The 19,330-nt window shown below is 40.7% G+C and overlaps 2 protein-coding genes across 2 annotated transcripts; both read right to left on the bottom strand.

Annotated features, from left to right (window-relative positions):
- Window positions 1-650: 650 nt before the first annotated feature.
- Window positions 651-14,244, bottom strand: si:ch211-130h14.4 (uncharacterized). Its single transcript, XM_049600347.1, has 13 exons — window positions 14,116-14,244; window positions 12,211-12,318; window positions 11,810-11,965; window positions 9,278-9,358; window positions 9,043-9,166; window positions 8,836-8,953; window positions 5,591-5,687; window positions 2,199-2,270; window positions 1,991-2,094; window positions 1,734-1,794; window positions 1,361-1,500; window positions 1,155-1,257; window positions 651-1,077 (listed from the first exon to the last, which is right to left on the bottom strand). The coding sequence occupies exons 1-13, from the start codon at window positions 14,242-14,244 to the stop codon at window positions 1,021-1,023; spliced, it is 1,350 nt and encodes a 449-aa protein (XP_049456304.1). The 3' UTR covers window positions 651-1,020.
- prr18 (proline rich 18) lies at window positions 14,127-18,119 on the bottom strand. The gene has a single exon (XM_049600356.1). It carries the CDS (start codon window positions 17,277-17,279, stop codon window positions 16,512-16,514), a length of 768 nt encoding a protein of 255 aa, XP_049456313.1. The 5' UTR covers window positions 17,280-18,119; the 3' UTR covers window positions 14,127-16,511.
- Window positions 18,120-19,330: the final 1,211 nt, after the last annotated feature.

The raw sequence follows: 19,330 nt of genomic DNA, 5'->3' as shown, positions 1-19,330 counted from the left end.
TTTAGGTTAAAAACTATTGTGTTAAATGTTAGCACATTGTTCTGGCTGTGACAGATTTGGTGAGGCAGTTTAGGACATGTAAAGGAACCTGGCACATTTTCAGTCCTGGTGAACACTGTGCCAATTACAGTATAGGTGATGAAAGAAGTTCTTCATATATCATTAATACAGTAATTAATAAATGAATGACCACATGAATAAACACTGGATGGAAAATAACACTCAAGTGCAACCACCACATCCTAAATAACTATTGCACACTTTTTTCTTTTTTCTTTCTTTTTTTTTTTTTTAGAACAATCTAATGGCTTTAAAGCGTCATCATCATCACAAACAAATTCTTATCACAGTTCAAATCATTTAATGTTATTATAGAATAACTTTTATTTCACAAAACCTACACGTGTTAGGACTTTATGGGAAGTCTGAATTTAATATAGACTTTTCACAAATAATTTAACCAGAGCCAGTCCTGGCACATTTGGTGCCCTTGGCAATGACAATTACAAACAAGAACAAGAGCTGATGAGAAATCAGCAAAAATAAACAACTTAGCTAAAGAACATTTATAATAACTAACAAATAATAAACAATAAAATGATACAGTCTGTGCAAATTTGCAAATTTCATCTCGTTTTTGTTTCGTCCTGGATCACCTTTTCACTTTCTCTAAGGCTTTCCACACACACTCCACTCCACCATTTCCCTTATGTTTAATGTTTTTGAATGTCACAACAGCATTTTTTTTTTTTATTTAATCTACCCTCTGGGTGGTGCCCCTCAGCTGCTGCCTATGTCGCCTATAAGAAGATGTCATGTAGCATTGTTATATTACAGTATAAACGTATACAATAGTAGCTAATCAGTATGACATGGAATAAACACATGGTGGTAATGTAAAGAAAATGAAAAAAGTATCTCTCACAGTTGACAGACATTAATGAATCCACAAACTGCATATTATAGATAACCAACATAATAATAACTGCACATATTCCCCATAAAGAGATGGCAATATCTTCAGTGATCTGTGTTTACTGTGTAGTTTCTCCAGAGCTTAAACCCACAGTCAATTACCTAAAGAGAGAAGAAAAAATAATATTTTATAAACATTACAATCTTTATACAATTATCACTCTGACAGATCATTTTACCTCTACATGCTTTTGTTGACACACGTCTTCAATGGATAAAGGATCAGGTGTTTTACGGCAGCACACTGCTGTGTCCCAAACCGGAGTCTCAGAACATTGGTGGCTGCCAAGAAAACACCCACACATGCACAGTGACAAGTGATAATCAGTCTTCTGTCTCTAACAAACAAATTAAATAAATGTTAAGGATGTCTTTTTTAATGCACCTGGCTGAGGTTGTTCTGCTAAGATGCCGAGGAGATGACAGACGGTCATTCTGGATAACTTTCGGCTGTTTCAGAGAGCAGGGGGGCAGCTGGTTGGTTTTGCCTGTCTTCCCTTGTTTGGACTCAATGCTTGGAAGCATCTATGGAAGAACAAGAACATTAAAAACATCTAGACATGTGCAGCAGTGTCATGTTCACAAATAACTACTGTATTCTGGTCATTTTATCCACTGTGACCTGTTGCTATGGTGGCTTCCAAAGGAAAAAAACACAAACGCTAAAGTCAGATAGCGTTGTGACAGCTACGTGTTAACTTCCATAGAGCTCTGCGGTGTTGTGTTGTGTTGTGTTGTGGCTAGCTTGTGTTACTAACCAAATCTTGGTTGCCTCCCTCCTCCTGCCAGCACAGTGAGTCTGTCTCCCTGTCCAGCAGTCTGGACCAGAGTTCACAGCAAGCAGAGAAAAACAAACTTCAGTCAGTTTAAAGACTCCTTCAATACGCTTCTGATCTCCTGTCTCCCTTGCTGGGTCTGAATGTTACTCATGTACAGAACATACAGAAAAGGGTTAAAATATCTATGTTAGTGCATCATTACTTTTTTGTTTCTGCCTGTTTGCTGAGTTACCAACCTCTGGGAGACAGCCATGTTGGTTAAACAAAGAGCATACATGTGTCTCAGCCGCCTCAAATAAATCTCTGCTTTCCTGCTCTTCTCAGGAACCTCAGGGATAATCTGTGATTGAGAGAAAGTCGTAAACATGAGCGTTTCCCTCCAGAGTTCTGTGCTGGGCTACCAAACACTGTAACAGACAGAGGCAACATTAACGACTGACCTACCAAATCAGGCATCTTGCTCTGGAAGCTCCTCATGAAGTTAGGCTGTAGGGTTGCAAATGTGGGGGCTTTCATCTGCGGGTGGCACATATTACATTCATCTATCATTTCCTTGTCCATTAATCATTTTGTAATTGAAAAAGAGACATCCCCTCGTATACGAGCTGAGGTAACCATGGTGTAAAAGTCATAGGTGTCATAGCCAGTGTCATTTCCCACAGTCCTGGTGTCCCGTTTGGCGCCTCTCTCTCCTCCTCCAACACCCCACCCAGCGCTAACTGTCACACCAGGCCACTTCCTGGTGTGGGCCTACAGCACTGTGAATTAATGTTATTGATCTATATGGTGCTATATACTGTGGATCCCCAATTCTCGGCGGATAAAATGCAAGTGTAACTCAAATACACTTCAGAGAATACATCCAAACTTTGCTTTGCTTCTTTTTCTAAAGTCATAAAAGTGATTATTGCATATTTCTCCCCATTTAATCACTATGCTTCACTGCAAACCATTTTTTAACATGCTGTGTGCCTGATTTTTTATTTTGATATTGTCACCTTTCAGGCCACCACTGGTTTCCATTTGAACCAGGAGGGTAAGGGTACTAAACTTGCTTTGCCCAGGGGCCACTTTTGCAAAATGACAGGAGGTCAGGGGCCAGTAAATGAACAAACACAAGTAATTAATATATAAAAAATAGTCTGGACCTCTTTGGGGGCATCTGGGGGATCCTCTCCTGGCACTGTAATTTGATTTTGATGTGTTTTTTTAATGCACTGTGGTCCTTATTTACATTCAAGATAAGAAAAACTAAATTCCCAGTGTGAATAATTTTATTTTCATTGTGAATTAAAGGATGGTCAGCCGGTCACCCAGCAACCTATCGCAGGCCAGATTTTACCCACTGGCCACAAGTTGGGTAACACTGCTATAGGGTATGAAAATCAACTTTATGAGATACTAAAGTGCTAAAATTGTGATGTTACCATTAACATCTGCTTTAATTGTGCCTATAATTTGGCATTGTAAAGTCTGGCCACTCCCAAATTCTCATATTAAAATAATTGGACACCATGTGGCAGCCTTCAAGTTGTGGAAAAACATCTTAAAATAATATGTGAGCACTTTGAAAAACAGTTGACATTAACAAACAATGCATAATACAAAGATAATGAGCTAAAAGATGCTGAAACACTGGTATTGTCCTTTAATACCTTATCATTAACTCATTAAATAAGTATAGTAGATAAAATAATTCCAGCAGATGATATGAAGTAATTTGATTCAACATACAACCTAAAAAATAACCTTAAATTATCATAAAGTTGAACACCACTCTGAGACTGTTTTATATTTATATGTGTTCAAAAGCAAGGTAATATTTTTAGCCGTAGTTGAATGGTATCCTTCCATGTATATATTATTGTGAGATAATATACTTCACTGCAGTTCCCACACATATGTACTGTAGGTACCTCTAAGCCTGAACCCTGGACCGACACCCTGAGGATGTCAACAGGGTTGGCAGTGCTCTCCGGCAGCGGAGGATCTGAAATGTCAGTGTGGAGCTGCGGTGAGTAATGCTCCTGCATGCCTGCTGGCTTTCACCAGTCTCGTCTGACCACTGTTTGCCTTCCCCTGCTCTCCCTCCAGCCAGGCTCATCCTCTGTTTGCTCAGGCCCATTTTGACACAGAGGTGAGAGAAAAATGAGTCCTGCGTGCTTGTCCGTATATGCTCAACTCAGCACCTGAGCATAACCTCATCTCCAATGTTCCCACTATTCTAAGTCTCTTTACAGGCAGCCTCTCTCCTGATCTGTGGTACCACTGGAAAGATGATTTGAAATAATGCTCTCTATGCCTCTACCACCTCTTAATAGCCTTCGTCTTCTTTAATTAATAAAAAATGCAATGTCCCAATTTAATCAGCACACTTTAACAAGTCTTGTGTTCACTCTTTGAGCTGGAGGCATGGTGAGCCTTTTCCTTGACACAAGCTACAGTTATACTGTGATGATTTGTTACCTGAATATTTAAAAGGATAGTTATGTTAGAAAAAGAGGAGACAGACACTACTCTTGCACCTGTGCATTATGAAGTTGCAGCCAGCAACTGGGTATCTTTGCTCCGCATAAAGATTGGAAACATGGGAAAACAGCTAGTCTGGCTCTCTCTGAAGGTAACAAAATCCACCTACTATCACCTTTAAAGCTTGCTTTAATTAAAAAGTGTAAAACAACAATTTATGCTTATTAGTGGGCGTCAGTATGTGCTGGCTATGTCTCTCTGTCAAACTAGCATTACCACCCCATAGCTGTATGCCTCCACGTACCAGTCAAGTTGCATTTACAGTTTACATCCATGTTTGTGAGAACACGGATGCTTCATACACATTTTAAACCCAGCAGCACAGAAGATCTACAGTCAGCACAGCTTCAAGGAGGGCACCCAAGATTAGAGTCACCACTTCAGTATCTGACCAAATGTCTCCCCTTCTGTCTGTCCCCGTCAGGACAGTGAAGTTGACCTTTGGCCATTTGGATATAAAATGTCATCACTTCATCATTATGTCCTATTAGACATTTGTGTAAAGTTTTGTCATAATTAGCAAATTAATTCTTGAGTTATGGCCAAAAACATGTTTTGTGAGGTCACACTGACCTTTGACCTTCAACCACCAAATTCTAATCAGTTTATTCTTCAGTGCAAGTGGACGTTTGTGTGAAATTTGAGGAAATTCCCTTACAGTGTTGAAATATTGTGTTGACGAGAATGAGACATACAAAGTCACAGTAACCTTGACCTTTTAACTATGACCACCAATGGACAACCCAAAAACATTATGCTTCCAGCCATGGCTATCGCCAGCGGGGAGGCATGAAAAAAATTAATTGGCATTTTAATACTTTGATTTATTACAACTGTATTACACAAACAACATTCAAGAGGTGCTGTAAGACTGTTTTTTTAACCAGTTTTCCTCAGCTTCCAGTCTTAATGCTAAGCTAACCTAACTGGCTGATGGTGGTAGCTTCATACTTACTGCATCAACAGCAGTATCAATCTTTCTATCTGACTCTTGGCAAGAGAGCAAATATGTGTATTCCCCAAAATATCAGACTATCACTGAAATATTTTGTTTGTCACATGTACATTGTTACTTTTAAATGGTGAGAGAAAATGATTGAAATAAAATCTAAGCTTGACACAAAGACAATGAACCTATACAGTTTAATCAAACCCTCAGTAATATGTGTCGTCGCTGAGTGTATTTGATCTGTCTGGGTTTATGTGTGTTGGTTTGAGGAGGCAGTTTGTGATCACTGCTCCAGGTGTGTTTGTCTCTCACTGCTGTTGTTAGGTGGGATTCCTGCCTCTGTGGTTCTGACACTAACCTTGGGAAACATTCCCTCAATTTCATCCTTCTCCTGGTTGCCACTGAAGATCAGCTCCACCGAACTCTCCCCTGAACCAGACCCTTGTTCTAATAACCTACACACACACACACACACACACACGAAAAGATTAGTTCATTTTACAGAAGATGAAAAGGCCATTGATGGTAAAACATACTTAATTTAAATAATCAAGGTAATTTATGTCGAAACATCTTTATTATCTGATCAGCGTGCTTGCCGCTGTGATGTCTGACCTGCGCACAAAATGTCGGGTTGTTAATATATTCCTAATGGTGTGCTACTTCTCAAGAGCAGCCATAGTGTGGTGCAGCTCACACCCAATAACACTGCGCACTCGGGTGACAACACACTTTGTCTGCTGGGTGCAAACTGGCTCCAGGGAGGACTCCTGAGCAAGGCAGCATTTACTCACAGGGCAGTGCAGCAGGTAACAGATCTATACAAACACCAGGAGCTGCACAGGAGGCAGGTGGAGGAATGAGGATGTGGACCTGTGCGCTTATATATGTACAGTATTGTTACACACTGATATCTTATTAAGAAATGTTGCCTAGCAGGATCCTACAAAATAAGAGGCAACTAGACCAGCCCTGTCTTATGTTCACTTTCCACTCATTGAAGTTATAGTAATAGACATGGTATGTTCTGGTCAATCTAATTTTGTAGCCATGTAATGCATACTTGTGAAATTCAACATGTTGAAGAGACCATGACCAGATGGCCACAAAGATAGCAAATTACTGCCTCAACTGTCCAATAAATCACAGCAGCTAATAATAAACATATAAATAGCCACAAAGCGGGACAGATTGGATGAATTGGCTCATTACTTAAATACATAAACAAAGACTTTGCCATATTTTGCCTTCAGCTCTAATTGCTTTTATTTTGGGTATTTCTTATGGATGTGGGGAATGTGCCTGTGGCTCACAGTCGAGTTGGGGGGCGCAGGAGGGGCGGCTGTCTCGCCATGTTTGTCTGTGGAACGGTGAGATTTCACACTGATCAAGGACTTGTCAGCGCAGGCCTTCACTCGCCTTCTTACTAAGCTCCTAATGTCCCCAAGCCAACGTGCTGCTTCACGGTGGCAGCCTCGTGCTAACATCATACATGCTCCTACTAAACAGGGTTCAGCCCTAATTAACAACAAGGGTGACAGCAGCCGACACCGCTCTGTTATACATTCACAACATGTAAACGAAAAGGACTCTGAGGGTGATATGAGCAGGTGCAAAGATGTAAAGTGGATCTGAACATCATGCGTTGGAGATTACTTTTAGTAGCTTAAGTGTTTTCAAGGCTATACTTTTCACTCATTACCACTTAAAATAACTTAAAATAACTTTGTGTGCACTAAATGCTGAAATTTAAGATTTGAAACACTTGAAACAGTTAAAATACTGAAACATTTGAAGTTGTAGTTGATCTACAGTTACTGAAAGAAGCTGAAATAGTAAAAGGGAGGTGCCAAAGAAGCGTAAGAGTGAAGTGTCAATTTAAGTGTCAGCTGAAGAGTAAGCATAATCTATCTATCAATAAAGTTTCTCAACAGGGATAATGCTTGTATAACTAGTGATGAGTGGAACCACAGTGCAACTCAAACTCTAACACGCTCTCAGATTATCTCTGACACTTTTTGGTAAATGGAGCACTGTTTGTCTGGAAGCCCATAAAGCTTTAACTCTCCAAACAGTTCAACATCTGCTGGCAGCGCTGGCATGAAGTGACACCACTGGCCCAATTGCTATATCTCTTTTGTAGCGGACATAATTACGACATTTTCCCCTGGATGATGTTTGTCCGAGTCAAAGCAGCCGTCCGAGGAGGTGAGCCTTAACAACAGCGGGGTCAGATTGTGTTGGGTCATCTCACTTCTACGTGAGTAATCAGCTTTCTCCTCCAGGAGAGTCCCTGCCAAACAAGCCTCCAGCGGAGTCGGTGTTTGTTCTTTAAGGCAGTGCAAACAGAGACCATGAGTGCTCACAGTTTTAGACCAGAGGCGTCCACAGCTGAATACCATCTCCCTGCCGGCCCAACGCCAGCTGCATCTTTGACACATAAAACCTCTGACATGTAGGACCTCAAATATACAAAGTATTTAAATCTTCAAATTCATTTGATAAGGATATCGGTGTCTGATGCACATGTTATACTGCTGCCTACTAACATAATCAAATAAACTCAGGACTTAATATGCTGTGTCACTCGAAAGGAGTAGTATTAAGATCAACACCACTCTCATGTCTGTACAGTAAGGCTAAGCTACAACCAAAAAGCTAGTTAGCTTAGCTTACAGTTGAGCACATTAATTTTTCCACCTCCACTTATTAATGGATTTAAGTTCAAGAAACAAAACATTACGTGTTAATTAGTGGGTTTTAGAGGTGCTAGTAGGCAAACTATGTTACATGGGAAGAGCCAGGCTAGCTTTTCTCAGTCTTGGGCAATGCTAAGCTAAGCTAAGCTAAGCTAACCAGCTTCTGTCTGCAGCCATACAGTGCTGCAGGAATGAGTCCTATAAGTTTGCATTTTAGCACTACCAGTTCCCTCATCTTGAAGTCTAATGGGTTTTTTGAATGGGTTTTATGGTCTGCGGTTCACACAGGCTTAAAAGACCTTCCGGTTTTGTTCTACAAATTAAAACGCACCAATAAATACCCCACTCAAAAATTTTGAAGCTTTTAGTTATCTTTAAGAAGACGGTTGATATAAGTGGCTAAATGAGACTACATCAGGCCAAACATGGCTTTACCACCAGGTTGTAATGGCGACGTTACGTCATGTGAACGTAGTGTAGTTTGTTTCTAGGCTAACGTCAGCTTTTTACCTCAAAAATCCTAAAATTCGTGTTCGTTTCAAAAGATTATCTTGTTGAAAAGTGTAATGAAATATGCGCATAATAATCATTTGTTTGCCACAGATCATATTTTCTGCCATAATCCAAAATCCAAGGGAAAAATCCTGTTGGCTTTCTGACAAGGGAACCAGGGCAAAGCTGACTGCTGCGTTGGCTGACTGGAAAAAAAAAAAAAAAAAAGAAGCCATTCAGCTCTTTATTCAATGGACAAATAAGATCAATATTGTCGTCTACCTCTTGGTGAGTTGGGATGAGTACATGTTGCGAGCACTGAATGTTACAGGTTATATAAGGAAAGCAGAGATAAAGACTATTTGAAATGAATAATTAGTCAGTGGTCGATACCCAAATACAAACTTATTACAATGTCGGTAGTCTCCATCTGCCATGGCCCTTGTGTCCTCTATCTTCAACAGTGCAGGGGTGTTTTTCTGACGTCTTGTACTGAGTCATCAAATCAATCGCAGGTCTGCTTTCCAGCACTGTCAATGTTATAGCAAACAAAGTCACACCTACTGATTTTGTATAATACATCTACAAAGTGGTTTTATATATTGTACTGTAACTCAACTCCTTTTCCTGACATCCTCCAGACTTTTCTGTAGCTGTGATGGGGGACAGTTATATGTGATGTGCCCATAAAAGTCCTCCAAATCATAGTGGGTTTTCAGATGTCCGTGCTCAGCTAGCTGCCTCTGGAGGTCAAAGATCTCACAAAAGACAAACAGTGAGGGATGAAAAATGAATCAGTGAGTGAGCGGATTAAAGTCAGGTGTCATACTTTTTGGTTCTGGGACAAAACCTACCAGGTAATAGCTTGTTTTAGGGAGGGACTCCAGGTATGAGTCATTGTGCTGCAGCTTGACGAAAGCCAACTTCCTTTGTTTCTGAGTTAAGAAAAGAGGGAGGCAGACAGACAGGCAGAGACGGAGAGTTGTGGGAATACAGATTTAAAGTGAGCCTTCCTTGTTTCAGGGGCTGGGAAACAGAGTACACAGAACAAATGAGAAGTAAACACACAGCCACAGGAAGCCATTAACGGCAGCAAGGACCAATTAGGCCCCAGCAGGTGTTCTTGCCTCTGCCTGCTTTGGTCCTGCCCCACCTCTGTGTCTGTGACGGAGCCTCTCGATCTAAGCTGAGGAAACAACGGGTGCTTTCATTTGCTCAGCAATTTGAAGCAAAGGATTCCTGCTAGAGGGCCCCTATAGTCCTTTATTGTGCTCTTTTTGTCCCCCATCACCACCAAGTGCAAGTCATTAGAGAGGACAATTACATTCTCCTGAAGAAGCTCAGCTTTTACAGGAGGGGAAGATAAGACAGGATCTCTCTCATGTTAGACCCCCTCTATGCAGGCTCTCTACAGCTTATTGCTCTTTTCACACCCTGCCAGAGAAGAGACGACACAGTCAAAATCAAAGTCAATCACAGCAGCTACCGCAGAAGGAGAATTATACAGAAGAACAGGAAATAAAACTTGTAAAAAAAAAAAAACCAAAACTGAACAAACAAACACAAAACATTAAAGGAAAGAGAAGTGAAAGAAAGTATGAGGCAAAAAAAGGGCCAAACAATATATGTCTTATAAACAACTTCATACCTAATTGTGAAACGTCACCATTACCTTATTGTTGATATTTTAATACCACAAAATTTAAAGCATTGACATATTTTTAACTTTGAAAATCATCCATCTAGATTTTTGGTTTATTTTAAATTTTATTCATTTCTTTATTTCAAATTTCCACTGATGGAAATGCAAATGGGATTTTAAGTATTTTCAGTGGTTCACCAATTTAGACGGATAAATTAAAATGTCCAAAGTTGTATTAATTATATTTTTATATAATAAAATGTGTCAAATGAGAATTTGAAAACAATGTGACACGTAGTGGTGAACCTACAGAAAAATATAACGTAAAACTTGTAAATTCCAATAATGACTTTTTAAAGAATTAAACATCTGAATACTATAAACTCAGTGGTTTTTAATTTTAACATTAATTATTCAGCAGGTGTGTTGTTGTTTATAAGTTTCAAATTATTACGACCTTTCTTTGCTTCCATACAATGAACCAAAAACACTTGTCTGAACTGCTCAAACATCATGTGCAAACAATTTGTTTTATCTGCCACAAGGGAACGTTTAACTGAAGCAGGTTCATTCGGGAGTTGCTTCACTAGTCACATTCATCAACAGTGATAGTCTGCTTACTGTGCAAGAGTCAGAGTCACAGGTTCAAGTTGTAAACACAGATGTAATTGTTTTAATGATATGCGTGTCACTTTAGGAGCAAAAGAAAAGTGAAGGTGTTGCAGTCAAAACAGTGAGGCTTTGATTTGCAGGGTTGTGTATTTGAGCCCAGACAAAGTGTTGGTGCAGTGGGAGGCAAACAGCAGCGTGTGGGCCAAATCAGGCCCTCTGGGAAAATACTTGCTCCCCTAATATGATGAAGTTTTTACTTCCAGGACTGACATCAGAACGTTTCCTCTTTTAGGTACAAATGTTAATCCCAATAAATATGACTTTGTTACACATGTGAAGAAAGACATGCAAACCCAACTGCACTGGGCAACTTGAACGTAGCATGCCCTAAGATAAAGTCCCAAAAACAAACAATTTTATACTGAAATAAATGACAGTAAATAAACAAGCAAAACATAAGGAAAACATACAGGTCTGTGTTTCCACTGTGCCTGTAAAATAATCCCACAATGAAAAATGCTGATGCAACTTGCCCATGGATGTTGGATGACTGTAATGGGTGATCCTGGTGAAGTGTGTGTCAGAGAGAAAAACAAAATACAGTCAAGACTGGAGGACCAACCAGGCCACTCCCCAGGAGCCCCAGACCCCCAAACCATTTCATGTCAGACTGTTTTTGGTACTTAAGCGGATTGAAGATTTGTTAGGGAATGTTACAACTTTGCACCGCTGACGAACAATATCAACTACAGCTCAAAATCTGGGAAGAGACCTTTATTATTTTACATTAATTAATTTATATTGTGCTTGTTTAATAACCCTTGGGGCCAAGCAGTATAATTTCAAATCAACACGTGGCCCTTGAGCAGATTTTTGCCCCCACAAGTTGTAACACAGAGTAATAATGTGATCACACTCTGCAGACTGAAAAACAAATGAACCAGAAAAATGCTTAAGGTATTGAATTTAATGTGTTTAATAAAGAATATGATCTGTAATAAATAATATCACCACAAAGACAACGCCTATCTTTTATTTTTAACTATTACATGTGAATGACAGACAGATTTTGACCTCTGTATTTCGCGCACATGACTCAAATAAAGCCCTCACTTTTTATTTAATGATTTACCTGCTTGGTGTAATTCTCTGACTTTACCCTGACTGTCTCATCTCTCTGCTGCAGCAGTAATCGCTGTGAGTGGACCTTGTCTCTGAGCAGGGCAGCATAGCGGCGATAGAGAGCATCTCGGAGACGGTGCATGTTCCCGTAGGCCTCTAGATGGCGCTGGAGGATAAGCAAATGAAAATAAAGGACACAAACTGAGGGGAAGTGAGCTAAAGGGAAGCTTTACCTGAGTCTGGAGGCAGAGAGCAGTGTTTCAGTATTGACTACAGAGAAGAAGGTGATGAAATCATGGATTACTGATCAAAAAGAAGTGGATATTTCTTTATGCTGTGTTCTCTCACTGCATCATTGTGCTTTCTCTGCTGATGTATAAGTGTCTCATCATTGGTAGAGTATTTATCAACCTGATCGAGCTGAGCCTGACGCCGGGCCTTGGCCTCTTGGTCCATGTCTGGACTGCTGCCATGCATTGCCTTCCTCCTCCGGGGCTCGGCTCTGACTTCATCCCCTGCCTATCAACAGTAAAAACCCAATTTAGATGCTGTGGGAGTGAATCAGTCATCTTGCCTTAAGATTAAAAAAAAAAGAATGCATTTTTGGTAATCCCTCTCATCTGCCAAGAGCAACCTCCCACACAACAGCCTGACATTGTGTTCTTGCAATACCCAGCCACAGAAAAAAGAAGATACGCAGGAGGAATATTATGCCCACCTCCTCTCCTACAAAGCCCTCACCTTATTTCCTGCATGTCTCTAGAAGACAATTTTGTGAGTCTGTGATCTGCCTTAAACATATTATTGGGCAACAGTGTCCTTATTTAATCCTGATGATGATTGATAGCCAACAGATGTTGCTGAGGGAGGTTTGACAGGCATAACTCAACTATCATGAGGCAAATATTGTCTTGTATAAAGTATAAAGAGAAAAAGGAATGCAAAATGTGGAGTATGTTGCCAAAGAATGCAAAGCTAATGGGAGTATCAGCATGCATGCCAAAGCAGATTTACTACACTGAAAAACATGGGACGTACATGCTCCCATTTATAACCCTTAAATGAAGAATAAAACATGCTTGAGCTTTTATGGGAGGACCGTACTCTCTGATCTAAGTCTTCTCTCTGAGGTCACCCTGTCTCTGGGAAATGCCTTGCTCGTAACAGGCTGCCACTGAACGACCACATTACTGAAGTTTATGGGCTGAGTCTGCTCAGGAAGTGTCTGCTTTGTCTTTTCTCACAAAAGCTGCTGGAAAACACAGGATTTATCAGTTCCGTTGCCACAGTAATACTGTGGTGGCAGAGCAAAGGGACCTGCAGTTCTTTTGCTCTCACTGCTGTGTGCAAAGTGTCAGTGACGGGGCGAAGGCAGCATCCATCTGCGCTTCCTGCCACTATAAATCAGGGGAGGATAATGCAGCCATCCTGCTGTACCACGTCACTCTGCTAAACAGTGATCGTGATACTGCAGAGAGGTGGACAGAAGCCTGCAGCCATTTTTCTCTTCTTTTTTGTTTTTACACCTGATCTAAAAAGAGAAGAGCTGAGGCTGAGACACTGTAGACAAAAATAGAAAATGGAGACATTAGGTGCTGCAGGTGTTAACAGAAATGGTTTGTGGCAGGCAGAGGATGAAAAGACAGAGCTGAAAAGAGAGACCTGCAGCATGGGGAGGAGTTAACAACTCCAAATGAAAAAGACCTTGACTTTGGACGAAATGTTTCCACTTGTAACCAAGCCGACCGTCTCAACTTGTTGCCAGCTTCTGCTTCTTTAAATTCTACTTTTCCTATTGAGTACAAGTATTTGAGCTACTTCAGACATAATAATGCAGCTCTCACCCCCAGGACAGTCATGAATAGCTCGGCTTCAGGCCTAACCCAGACAGCAGTGAATACCACAGAGAGGCACATAAACAAGGCCACAATTGAAAATAACGACACAATAGAGGAGGATTACACAACATTCAGTCACCAAGCGAGTAGATAATATCATCACAGGAGCCAGGGAGAACCAAACGGGTCTTGGTACACACTGTACTGACTCAGCCATGATCTCAGTCCGCAACATGCGACAACAAAACCACTTTGTGACACGACAAGATGCTTTATTCTGGCAGCTTGTTTGTTTACTAACAAACAAACAATCTGTTATGTCATGTACTGGACAACAATAAAAACGTGTACTAGGACACATGTTTGACATCTTATTAATTCCTCTATGTTTATCCATTCCTGAATAAAATGTCATTTAACTGGATGACAGCAGAATATAAACATGAAACAGTCAGTGCTAATGGGTTATTTCAAATACCTTTCTGACACCAACAGGGAATAAGTGTGCATCTGAAATAGAAGGCAGAGTGCTTGATTGATGAAGGTCTTTAAACCCAGACGTCATTGCAAATCCACTATTAACCTTCAGAGAAAACATTGTTGGCATCAAACTCCAGAAATAATATCAAATGACAATGTTACCTGAGGATATAAGTCACTTATCAAGGATAACTTACCAGCTGTGGGTGTGTGGGGGGGCTTTTCAGACGCACTGCAACACCGCAAACTCCTCTATCCAGCTTGTGGCTTTAAAGTGTACCACACTCTGTGAGTAAAACTCTGGTTACCAAGTTACAGAGAACAATGGAGAAGAGTTAAACCTTATTGTAGGGCACCTTCACACTGTACACACAAACACACACATTTTGAATGCATTTGTGAGCCTGCATGAAGATTTAAAGGAATACTTCACCCACAAAAGGAGCATTTGTAAATCAGTTAGTCATATCATGTTACCTGAATGTACGTCTCTACAGAAAGCAATAAATATATTGATTAATTGAATGATTGGGGACCGTGTTTAACAATAGCAAAACTCACACAACTCGTGCAGCATGATCCAAGTCTCATTTGTTGTGCTTCACAAACGTGTATTTTCTCTAAAACTGAGCTGAAAGTGGAACTTATTTGGATCATTTTTAGCTAAAATGCATGTTTTTGGGAATTAATGAGCGTACGACTGGATAAATACTACTATTATTATACTGCGCAAGTTGTGTGAGAGTTTGTAAAATAGATTTTTTGATATAGTTTTGCTGTTGTTACGGGTAGTCCCCAGTAAGCCTATCAATATGTCCACTGTTTTCCATGGAGGCATGCAAGAAAAACAAAGTTTTCTCCACATATTCAAGGTAACATGCTGTGACTAACTGATCGACAACAGCTCATTTTGTGCGTGAAGTATTCCTTTAATTTGTGTCCAAGGCTGGCATGTGATCGCTGTCTCCTTCAAAGTTTCCCCTGACTGGTTTGATGGTCAATACAATAAAATGTCAGCAGCTGAACGGAACCAACAAAGAAGCCAAACATGTCTTTATGGCTTAATTTCTCTTTAAGTGTGGTTTATTGTATCTTGCTAGAAACAGTCATGTGCTGGGTTGTTATTAAGCTCTCAGTGGATCCCTCTTTCTCCCTGAGCAGTACATGAAGTTCATTATGTAATTAAAACATGGTTCTGTGTAGCTCAGTGGGGACCACACCAGTCTGGGAATGTCAGGATTAAACTCTCAGTTCAAACTGGGAATAGTTTTGCAGCAGGTCATATAGCTCTGGCACTTTGGGTGAAATCATCTCCCAGATATTTGGTAGCAACACTATTTATCTCTAGTAGCTACATGCACTGTTTTGTTGGATATAACAAAAGTAAAGCAGACTGGAGGTAATTTCCTGACGGGATCATGCACACTGGCCCCACAGTACACTGGTCAACCCTGCTTAACAGGAAATCTAAGAAGCTTAGAACACTAATGCCCAAATGGCTTCAGGTAGGTGCAGTGGCAACAAAAGGAGCCTTTAAAATACAGTCTGGGAAGTGGCCAGAAGAGTAAAAGAAATCTAAATGGCTGCAAATCAGCATCATGTAACAGAATTATCAAGAGGCACAATGCAAATCAGCTTTAGAGAGATTTAAAAGGGTCAGTCACACTTGCATAATTTAAAAAAAAAACAAACATTTTTTTTACTTCAATTGGCATAAAATCAGCTGAGAAAACGTTTGACAGTACAAACATTTAGTAAATATTAAATACTGTACATCGCTGATAAATCCCTACAACGGATATAACCCTCTTATTAGAGGAAAAATCAACAGTCCAGTTTGGTTTCAGCAGCAGGCGCATAGAAAGCGCTGTTGTTGATAGTGTATTGTTCTCAAACACAAAGGAGCGGCTTTCGCGTCCCTTTACGCAAACCCTCTGCCAATCCACAGGCGCCCCACTGAAAACAAAAACCATGTGCAAAGAAGGAGAATATTAAGGTATTCAGTTCAAACTTTGACAAACCATTGAGCAGGCAAAGCAACGCCCCTGTGAACCATAAGAAGCACTGTTGGCTGAGCCACAGGCTGCAATTACGCTTTCAAATCTTATCTTTGTGGAGGCCAAATTTCCTCTTATTCCAATGACATTTCTGTTTTCAATTTCTTAAACAATTGTATTTTTTAAGTGACATGACATCTATTTTATGCAATAACTTGGAAACAAACTGACATTCTGTGAAGTGGATTTTCTCCCTTCACATTTGCAAACATTTAATTTACAAGACTCAAATTTAAGATGCCATTGCAGCAGGCCAACATCGGTGCACACATTTCAGAGTCCATCATCTGTTCAGTCTGCTGTCTAAAGAAAAAAAAAAAATATCAACAGTCAGGTGTCAGCAGCCTTTAAGGTGCGGGAGTGCAGAAAGTTTGTCGACTTTTCCCAAAGCAGCGGCGTTTTCCACTCCTTTGAGCCACTCTTTACATTTCCTCACAACAGTCTCATCCACGTCTCCATCCTCCTCTTCGTACTCCACATCGTCGTACTTGTATTGGTCATTCAAAAGAGATATCTTAACAATGGCGGTGATGTCCTGCTCGGCGCTTTCCACTTTGGCGACAGGAGCGCAGCCCTTGGACGCCCCGTGCGCCTTTTTGGATGGAAAAACGCGCCTGTGTCGAAAGTCCGCGGAGGCGCAGCACTTCTGTTGCTTTGCCATCATCTGCTTTTCTAGATTTCGTTTTTGGATGACAAGGATGGCTTCAGGGGTAAGACTAAGGGTAAACTGAATCTCCTTCTTCCCGTCCTCTTTGCCCTGGAGGTGTCTGGCGGAGTCCATGGAGCTGGAGCGCCTGACTCCTTCAGATGAGTCCTGAGGTTTGGGTACCGACAGCCAGGAGCACTTTCCCTGCGTCTCTTGGCCGGTACTTGCCTTCTGAGACGGGCTTTTACTCTTGTCCTGCTGGGCTTTTCGCCCTAAATTCCGTAAATTCGCCGATGTCCAAGAAGTGGACGTCTTCTCCTTATCGGACCCTCCTTTCTCTCTGCCGGATTTGCTGGTGAGCTCAGTGTGAGGAGGCACTCCGTTGGCTTTCTTTTTCCCGAATAGTTCCCTGCCGGGAGAGGAGATACGCTGGTGGAGGCTGATAGGCGGAAAAGGCATTTTAGTGGCTGGAAGTGGTCAGGATCAGGATACAAAAACGTGCAAATGTCCAAAGTGCAGACGAGGAAGCCCTGCGCAAAGCGACGAGCGGCGCTCAGCGAGCATTATCCAGCAGCGAGGTGGAGGGAGGCTACAGTGCACCTGTTGTCCGCACTGACCGGAGATCAACTGGTGCACACACACGGCCTGGCTGCTTTATGATGGAGCCGGCAGGAAGGCGTGGTCAGGAGGAGCACTAAACAAAGCCAGGAAAAAACTGTGGTGATGTCATTTCATAATTCCCAATAACTTCCTGAAGCAATGAGCGACATCCAGCTCATGTTCCCCTCATGTTTCCTCACAGCGCCGCTCTGCTGTGTTAGTCAGTGGAAACGCACATCCTCTAGGCTAATGGTTTATTAGAAAATTAGCCTGAATTATATTTATAATATTCCAAGGAACTGAGATGTAGTTGTTGGATGATTACATTGGTTTTCACATGTGTGGATTTATCTTATTTGTGTAAATTCCACTATCTTTCTTCAATTTTTAAGAGTTCAACTGTGACTTTAAAGGTCCAGCGTGTAGGATTTTGGAGGATCTATCGGCATGAGATGGAATATAATGTAACAAGTATGTTTTCTTTAGTGTTTAAACACCAGAAAATAAAAATTATAGTGTGTTGCCTCAGAATGAGATGTTCATATCTACACACAGAGAGCAGGTCCTCGTTAATGGAGTCCGCCATGTTGCACTGCCATATTTCTACAGTAGCCCAGAACAGATAAATTAAATATTGGCTTTATAGGGCCATTCACGCTGTTGCATTTTTGGATTGGCCACCATAGTCAGCAGCCCCCACGCAACATGCTAAACAGCGTCAGAAAAACACTGATTTTAAAATAAAGCAAGATAAATAAACACTCAACATCCTCTTGAAACAGTCTTAAGCGGGATTTATACTTGTGCGGCAGACCCTATGCCATAGCCTACGCTTTTGTGAGCATTTATACTTGTGCGTTGGTCTATCTGTGTCACTCTACAGTTACACCTCCAAAACACTACTCGGAAGCAGAGGTTTCTGTTAAGTGCTGTAAAGTTTAGTTGACTCAAAACACACCCAAAACACACATGGCTTAACAGACACAAGTACACAATTCAGCTTCACTATAACTGGTAGCATTCACAGACAAACACTTGTCTTTATCTGGACACATTTTCCCCACAAATACAACATGCTAATGTTATTAGCACAAGTCTGTGGCATTTTACATTGTATAAATTAGCCTAGTGGCTAGTGGACTTTTCCTCTTGTCATATGAAGCTAGTGACAACAGCAACATTTAACAAAGGTAACAGTACATTATTTGGCTCCATTACAACTCACAAGGTTAAAGTGTAAATCCCTGAAAGATAAATCACACACAAGACTTAAAATACTATTTTTGTGGAAGCTTGACTATCTAAACAATTTACTGTTCTGTATCTGTGAAATAGGGGAGGTTACGTTTCTGGGGAGGTACATGTCAGGCTATGACATAGGCTAAACATCGACGCAGAGCATACGCCCTAGATATGGCATCGATTCAACTCAGAAGTATAAATTAAGCCTTAATTTTAGCCTACTTACGTTTAAAAATGTACCTAAAAAAAGAAACACGATTATGATGTCCCTTTAAAGTTGGATAAGTACAACTACAACCAAATGCAAGGTTGTTTTTTATTATTTTTTATATGCTGTTTACACCTGTTTACACATTCTTTAAACATGTATGGACCGTAACAAGTTGAGAAACAAACTAAATAACTAAAGAACTCACATTCTTCAGTTACAGTAGTTGCATCCTGCAGATGTGAATATACCTCACTATACCGTACATGTTTGTTCCTTGTTGTAAGATAACCCAGTATGTCCTTGAATTGACAAAACATGTCATTTGGCACAGTCCTTTCAAGTCTCAAATATCAATTAACTCATGTATGGAGATGGTCTGTTGCTGTTCTTTCAGCCATGCAGCCTATGAAAGACATCTGAGGGAATACGCAAATAGTCGACAATATTGATTTGGCTT

The sequence above is a fragment of the Epinephelus fuscoguttatus genome, linkage group LG16 (assembly GCF_011397635.1).
Source record: "Epinephelus fuscoguttatus linkage group LG16, E.fuscoguttatus.final_Chr_v1".
In the NCBI taxonomy this organism is placed as follows: Eukaryota; Metazoa; Chordata; class Actinopteri; order Perciformes; family Serranidae; genus Epinephelus; species Epinephelus fuscoguttatus.
The sequence above is the reverse complement of the archived record's forward strand: the minus strand, read 5'-3'. Positions and strand labels throughout refer to the sequence as shown.

Coding starts and splice junctions, on each gene's coding strand:
- si:ch211-130h14.4 (XM_049600347.1), bottom strand. CDS start 14,244: ATGCCAACAATGTTTTCTCTGAAGGTTAATAGTGGATTTGCAATGACG. Junction 5,688..8,835: donor AGATGGAGACTACCGACATT/GTAATAAGTTTG, acceptor GTGTGTGTGTAG/GTTATTAGAACAAGGGTCTG. Junction 2,095..2,198: donor AGAGCAAGATGCCTGATTTG/GTAGGTCAGTCG, acceptor TCTCAATCACAG/ATTATCCCTGAGGTTCCTGA.
- prr18 (XM_049600356.1), bottom strand. CDS start 17,279: ATGCCTTTTCCGCCTATCAGCCTCCACCAGCGTATCTCCTCTCCCGGC.